The sequence below is a fragment of the Cariama cristata genome, unplaced genomic scaffold, assembly GCF_000690535.1.
Source record: "Cariama cristata isolate BGI_N322 unplaced genomic scaffold, ASM69053v1 scaffold5466, whole genome shotgun sequence".
Taxonomy (NCBI): domain Eukaryota; kingdom Metazoa; phylum Chordata; class Aves; order Cariamiformes; family Cariamidae; genus Cariama; species Cariama cristata.
In genome coordinates this window covers 1-8,069 of record NW_009620233.1, presented here as the reverse complement: position 1 = coordinate 8,069, position 8,069 = coordinate 1, and the positions used below count along the sequence as shown (strand labels likewise).

Here is an 8,069-nt window from a genome sequence, read left to right as displayed (position 1 = left end):
TTGTCCTCTTCCGCCTGCAGGTCATCCAGTGTTTGCTGATGGGCCTCTTGGAGGGCTTTCTTCTCTTTTGTCAGCTTGGCAATGGTCTCGTCCAGCGTGGCCATCTCCTCTGTGAGGTTTTTCACCTTTGAGAAGAAAGGAGCAAATGTAAATAAAGGAAGTGGGTACAGAAGTCCTGTAACAGCACAGTGCTCTATTCTGGAGCATGAGTGACAGGTTCTGCCTTATACCTTGTTTTCAGTGGCATGTTTTTCCTTCTCAACCTTGGCCAGTGTTAACTCAAGATCGTCAATATCTTTCTTCAGCTCTGAACATTCATCCTCCAGTTTCCTCTTCTTGGCTGTGAGTTCAGCATTAATTTCTTCTTCATCCTCAGCCCTTTCAGTCACCTCCTTAATTTTGGCTTCCAGCTGGATTTTGGTTTTGATGAGCTGGTCACATCTTTCCTCAGCATCAGCCAAACTATCTGCTTCCTGGTGGGGACACACAGATTTCGTTTGTTATAAGTATTTGGAAGTTTCTTTTCTTTATCTTTTATCTTTCTTTAATTGAGATATGTAAAAACCATCTCTGAAACAGCCTTTCCACTCAAACAGCTGAACAATGTCACCAGATTTCTGTCTGGGAAATAATTATGCAAGTTGTCAGTTTGGCAAAACTTCAATTTTTTTTGGCTTTTTCAGAAATGTCTCTCGGAATTGTAATTGTGAGAATATCTCATGCAGTTACAGGCATCACAAAAAAATGACCACCTCCTTTACTAATTTTTCAGTGAAATGGACTTGCATGCTTTTTCCTCCATATACAATAACCAGTGGCTTCCCTCTTGTAATTGATGCTGAACCTAGTGTTATATGGGGAAGTAAAAGTTTTATTATTCTCAAGAATAAACTTTTAGATACAGAAGAGTATCACTCTTATTCATTAATTTCACTGTACATATTATAGAGGTAGTGCCTTTTAAAAAACGTGCATACTTGTTGTACTTCCAGCCTGTCTGTCTGGAGTTTTTAATGCTGATTTCAGTTGCCTTTCTATTGCTTCAATCTTTGGTATTACATTTGAAGAGCTTTGTCCTAAATGAGTTTAACTGACAGATACCTTTATAAATAAGAAGATCAAAATCCGTGTCTATTTTTCTTTTTCAGACTGAGGAAAAAGCCCTAAGTTTCCCATTTTCTAACTGAGGACTCAAATCACTGTGTAACTAGGGGAAATGTGAATAATGTATTTGGTAATGTCAGTGCTTTCAATAATTTAATGAGTAATTTAGAATTACTTTGTAAGATAGGTTTTGAATATCAAGTAGTGTTGGAATATATTTTAAAATATGAATTTATTTTTCTAAATTTGATGTATCTGCAAGGTTCATTAGATATTGTTAATAACAAATCTACCACATGGCATATGATGAAAATCCAGATTGCAGATGCAAATCACTACAGTGCTCAGAAATGAAAGATTTTTCTTGGTTATTTATCTGCTTTGTTATTCTGCATTGTACTAAATTATGTCTAAATAATACACAGGTGTAAAGTGCTTACCCAGAGATGATGGTTTGATATTATTATACCTACGTATGCTCTCCAAATTTGGTATAAACATTTTGTATTTAAGGGTTCCAGATTAAAGCAGAATCGGCAGGACTCAGACAACCAGACAGGATCAACATCTTCCTTTATCAGAGTGTATCTACCTCCTCCTTTTCATCTCCCCAGGGAATACCAAGCACTTTTGAGCACAGTAAAACATCATAGAACAACCCTGGGAGATGAGACTTTTGTTTAGAAGGAGGAGCTCTGGATTAATTTCTTTTCAGACTGAGGAGATATGTAAAGCTATATTTCCCACTTCCAGAATGAACAATTATCCATTAGTTAATAAGTAGCTGAATTTACAAGGATCAATTTGAATTCTAGGTTGCATTTACTGTCCAAACTGAATTAATCCAAGTGAGATAGAGATACTGCCTGCAGCACGCACCTGCTCAAAGGGAGATGAGGGTTCAAGTACAACCCTATCCTGAGTATTTAATCTTGGCTAGCTATAGACGGCTTTTTCCTCAGGAAACAAGAGCACTGACTCACACTTGGAGTTCCGTGAGTCTTTGTAATGGCTCTCAGAAAGCTTACCATGCTACTGCGAGACACTAGTTTCTTCACCTTCACAGTCAATATGATGCATAATTCAACAAATTTCTGACATCTGGTCACCTTCTACTTGTGAAAGAGCAGTCTGAATGTATAGACTCCTTATCTGAGTGGGAAATGAATGGCAATACTCACAGCCTGCACTTGGAGCTGCAGGTCATTTTTCTCCTGCAGCAGAGAAACCATTTTCTCCTCCAGCTCCTTCCTCTTTGCCTCAGACTTTTCAAGCTCTTCCTTGGTTTTCTCAAACTCTTCCTTCATGTTGGCCATCTCCTTCTCAGATTCTGCACTCTTCAGCAAGGGCTTGATCTTAAAGAACAGCTTCATCCAAGACCAGTGCTTGACATTCATGAATGAACGAACGTTGTACTGGATGCAGAAGATGGACTCCCTGACGCATAATAAAATGTACATTGAGTATTTTTTGTATGATGAGTGTCAACACTTTCCCCCAAGTACAGTGACTCTGACTGAAGATGAGGAATGTCTACCTCCTCTCCACCATTCTCTGGTACTCCACTCTCATCAGGAAGCCCCTGCACCTGGCCTGAGTGCGGGTGATGAGCTGTGCCAACTTCTCATCCCTCATCTCCTCCAGGAGTCCCAGCAGCCCAGCTTTGAAGAACACCTTGAGAAAGGGAATGCTGTCACACGTCACTGTCAGGTAGAGCAACGCACAGGCACACAATGAGTAGGTCAAGGAAGGTTTGTACCTTGGTGTGGCCAAATTTGTACTGGGTGTGGTCCACATCGATTGACCCGAGAAGCTTCTCAGAAGCCTTCTTGCTGTCAATGAACTGTCCCTCTGGGATAGCACTGGCATTAAGCACCTTGTATCTGTGGAATGAGAGGAAATACGAATTAAAGCAATCTGAAGTCATAAGGTTATGTTGATTACTGAAATTAACAGAAGTCTCTGCAGCCGAATAAGGCTTAAGAAGTTAGAATTCCATCCCTTGTTTAGAGATACAGTTATAATGATGTCCTAATCTCATAACAAAATTAAGGAAACTTTTACTGTCTGTAGGTTATCAGTCATAGATGAAAAGAGGACACTGATCTCCATCTATGTCAGTCCAACACCTTTTCACTTAAACTATGCTGTAAAAAATTGCTAGAGAAGAACATTGCCGCTAAGTGTAAAGGAGGAAAGCATCTTTCCCTGAAAGTTGTCACCGATACAATGGCCAAAGCATTCGATCCGAGTTTGTAATTTTTGTCTGAGAACATGTTGTGCCACATCCCAATCTGCATTTTTTAATCGTGTAGTCACTGGCCTGTGTAGCTGTATTGTGCTTCTATAGTCAGAGACACTGGAAAAGTTCAGCTCATTGATGAACAGTAACCAGCGAGGACACCTGTCTTATCTCTTAATTTCTCAACAATTTCTCTTTTGCTAGCCATACATGTTGTTTTGGTTATACATTCCAGCATTTTCCCCTTCTTTCAGTTACAATCAGATAAAGCTGGCATTATAAACTAAGCACAAATTTTAAAATAGTTAAGATATACAACTTATGCGGTAAAGACAGAATGGAGAGTAGAAAGGAAACTGACCTCTGTTTGAAGTCTGCATAGAGGATTCTGCTGGGGAATCCCTTCCTGCAAATTCTGATCCCTTCCAGCACACCATTACAGCGCAGCTGGTGTAGCACCAGTTCATGCTCCATGGCACCTAAGTAAATAAGACAATTGTTTGATACTTCATGATAAAGCATAGAGAATAATGGCTGAATCACACTATGATTTCTCTCTACTTGTGGTTCTTACCAGGTGTTTTTGTTTCATTGGGGATGATACAGCGCACAAAATGGGGGTGAGTGCTCCGTAGATTGGTCATCAACTTGTTTAGGTTCTCCTGTAGGTTCATGAGCAAAGATTTTTCATTAACAAATGGTACCTCTGCAGTTATATTGTCAAATGTGAGAAAAGCATTGGAAAGCAATAATGGATTTATTATTCCCACCTATAGCCATCCTAGTTTGAGTTTTCTTCTGCCTTTCAGTCTTGAGCAGGAGAGAAAGTCATAAAACTGTGCAATGTGTTTTCATGAAACTGAGGGATAAATCCACTCAGACAAGACACTTATGGAGAATGGTGACCAGAAGTTTGTGGCAAAAAGAATAATTCTGAGTGAAAGATGATTCTTTGTAATCACCAGATTCTCACTCTATGGAAGACACTGACAATTGACGGGAAAAGAAACAAAACCAAAAATAGGACAAAAGGGAAGAGGGGCAAGGACAAAGTTTGCACAGAAGGCTGGGAAACGGAAGCTTAATGCCTTTATGTGATACTTGTGAAGATATATTTGGCAAAGGTTGAGCAGAGGAAGACAAGAAAGACTCTCTGTTCAGTAAGAATGGGGTCACAAGTCATAAGGCACAAGTGGCAGGTCCTACAGCACCCCTTTCTAGAAGTGTTTTTAAAAGCAAACCCATAAAGTACCTCTCATTTCAGCAATCACTTTTACTAGCTAGGTCCTAACAGTTCTGAGCTTAACCCTGCTTTGCATTAGGATCAAAGTTGCTCAGACAAATACCTCTTCCACAGTGTGAAAAACTGTTCAGGATGCCAGATATTAGCTAGATGCCACAGGTGCTGAAATAAAAGTGTTTCCATCTGACTGAAGCTCTGTCCATTGGTGGAAAGGTAATAGAAAAGAGGAAAGAAACAGAGAGAATGATTTCTGTACTTACCCTGAAAAGAGCTGATACAGTCTGGAAAGAAGAACCCTTCTTCTTGCCTCCCTTTTTACCACCGCCACCACTCTCTGAAGAACATGAAAAAAAGATGGTTTTACAATTTTGATTTGTAGAATTTTTCTTTATGAGACTGCAAGAAGCGTGTTCATATGTATCAGTCATGCTAAGAAAGGAACAGAGGATGCAGAGGGAAATGGAGTCAACATTCAATCTAAAGGAACACAAGACCAAGGATGTGTGATAATCAAGGGGATTAACATGGCTGAGTGGAAGGCCTGAAATACTTTTGATCTTTTCCTTTGTTAATATATTCAAGCCATGGGAGACTCTGCATAACATGCAGTTTCTTGAGAACACTCTAGCAGATGTTCATGTCTCTGATAGAGTCATTAAATAAAAATGAAAATATGAATTTCACAGAACTGACCTGCCTCTCCTGCAGCAGAAGCAAAGAGCAAGGCCAGTGTTTTCAACGATGATTTCTGGTACAACCCCACAACAGTTTCATTCAGGGGGTCCTTATTCTTGTCAAGCCAGCCAGAGATGTTGTAGTCCACTGTACCAGCATAATGTACCAGGGAGAAGTGGGCCTCAGCCTTGCCTTTGGCAGGCTTGGGCTTCTGGAAGTTACTGGACTTGCCCAGATGCTGGTCATAGAGCTTATTCTTGAAAGAGGTGTCAGTTGCCTTGGGGAACATGCACTCCTCTTCCAGGATGGAGAAGATGCCCATGGGCTGGAAGAAGCAGAAGGAAGGAGGAAGAGGTGAAAAGGCAGAAGGATTCACAGGTAAAGGAATAGCTTCCTAAGTGGGATGATATTGACACTTTCAGGGATTGTTCTCCTGCTCAGCAGAGAAAATTGTAAAATAATCTAAACTTATGTATTTACAATATCACATTTACCCTTGCAGGCTACATTTATAAATATATAAAAAAAATAATATATTTCTGAAAATATTAGACATTGTGTATTACAGAAATACCTTCTCAATGAGCTCAATGCAGGCAGCCAGGTCCATCCCAAAGTCAATGAACTCCCATTCAATGCCTTCCTTCTTGTACTCCTCCTGCTCCAGCACGAACATGTGATGGTTGAAGAACTGTTGCAGTTTCTCATTGGTGAAGTTGATGCACAGCTGCTCGAAGCTGTTGAACTACACAATTACAAATACACATTACTAGTAATGCAAATTTAGAAAGCTAGTGATAAAGAACAGTGCTGGGGTTTTGTAATAAACCACAGGAGGATCTGTGGTTCCTTCTTTGCCCAGCCAGGAGTTTAGAACTTTTGTCATGTGTCTCTTTTGTTAAGCTAAACTTTATCCACATGTTTATGACCCCTAGAAGTTTAGGCCACTTTAATATTTCAGATTTGTGAGTTTTGATATCTACTAGACTGGGCTGATTCAGTTACGAGAGAGTCCACAGTGCAACAGTTTATCCAACATTTTGGATATGATTTCAAAGCACGTCCCAAGCCTTCTAAGCACAAATTGTGTCTATGGAACTGGTGTCTCTGCATTAGGTACGAAATGCCATGTTAGTCTACTGTTTATAGTCAGTCAAAAAACTGCATTTATGGATTTCCATTGGCATGTGTGTAACACAAAGATCTATTCCCAATTAAAAACCTGTGGAAATCATGATACTTTAGATACAATCTTAAAGGATTAAACTATTTCTGCAAAGAAAAAAAAAAGACATCATTCCTTCTTAAGAACTTTGGCACACAATGCAGTTACTTCTAAAAGCATGGTAATAAAACACTGTTCTTACATCAAAGATCTCAAAGCCAGCAATGTCTAAGACACCAATGAAGTACTGTCTTGGTTGCTTGGTATCCAGCTGTTGGTTGATGCGAATAACCATCCACAAGAACATCTTCTCAAACACAGCCTTTGCCAAGGCACCTACTGAATTGTATACCTGAGAACAAAAACCAGAAGACTTATAGTTATCATACAGAGCGAAAGAGGAAGTCCAATCAATTCGTCAACAAAACAGGGATTTTTGTTACCTGCTGCACAGTTTGACCTTTGGTCACGTACTCATTCCCAACCTTGACTCGGGGGTAGCAGAGGGCCTTAAGCAGATCAGCTGAGTTCAGACCCATCAGGTAGGCAGCCTTGTCAGCAACTAAAGACCGAAAAAAACCCAGTTGTTAAGGTACCAGCAGGCATTAGTGTTCTTTTAAAAGAAGTATTAAAAGGCAATTCTAATAAAGATAAAAAGATTAGTTAAGATAAAAAAGTAATTTATCTGTAGTTCATCATAAGCAACATTCCCTAAGAATTATGAGGCATTTAAGTTGGCTATTTTTTCTTCACCTATACTTAGTTTGTTTTGAATTTTGAATGAACAATCATTTTGGAGACATTTAGTCAGGCAAACTTCTCAATAATAAATGCTAAAAAAGAAAAAAGAAAGATAAGCCTGAGATGATGATCAGGTTGCAGACAATTCCAGATCCTCTCAGAAGCAAATACAGTGCAATATGCTTAAGTGACTTGTAGTAGGGTAACTTTAAAGACATAATACTCAAGAGAATACAATGCACAAGTGTCAGTTATGCCTTTTTGAATCTACAGCTAAACATATAAAATGAAGGGCTATTCTTTGATGTGCATCCTCAAACAAAAAGTTTGGCATTTTACCTTTTGCTATTGATTTTACTATTGAATTCAAACTCTGCCAGCAGGCACAGTACATGAAATGATTTATTCAAGAATGCTTAGGTAATTAATATAAAATTATGATAAAAAAGTATAGCAGATTGTTGCATGAATATTGGACATGATCTAACAGTCTGAAATAGCATCAAGAGATATTTAGGCTAGAAATTGGAAAAAATTTCCCGTGATAAGGATAGTGAAGTACGGGAATAGATTGCATGTTTTTCTCAATGTTTTCAAAGGCAGATAAAGAAAGAACGATTGCACAGTAAATGGAGTCCACAGGAGGTGGAGAAGATGCACTGCCACAATCCCAGGTTTGTGAGCAAATAAAACTAGCAAAATAAAAGATGACTATGCAACACTGGGAATTTGTTCACAGGTTCAGAGTAATCCTCAGAAGAGGATTATAGTGTCTGTGCAACAGAACTGATTTCAGTGGAATCAATGTAATGTACACTGCTCTAAATGTTTCCAAGATTTGGTCAGCAAAATATCATCACTGAAATAAAGTTACAGCTATTATTTGTAGCCTGTTCTAC

The 8,069-nt window shown here is 39.0% G+C and overlaps 1 protein-coding gene across 1 annotated transcript; it reads right to left on the bottom strand.

Annotated features, from left to right (window-relative positions):
* Positions 1 to 5: 5 nt before the first annotated feature.
* On the bottom strand, positions 6 to 6,991 carry LOC104162731 (myosin-3-like; the record flags this gene model as incomplete). The annotated part of the gene is made up of 12 exons (XM_009701539.1): positions 6 to 125; positions 231 to 473; positions 2,286 to 2,541; positions 2,642 to 2,778; positions 2,864 to 2,987; positions 3,708 to 3,825; positions 3,921 to 4,008; positions 4,850 to 4,923; positions 5,283 to 5,589; positions 5,839 to 6,009; positions 6,632 to 6,781; positions 6,873 to 6,991. Coding segments are annotated over 12 exons (1,907 nt in total), but the record flags the coding sequence as incomplete, so codon positions are not given.
* Between the last annotated feature and the right edge of the window lie 1,078 nt (positions 6,992 to 8,069).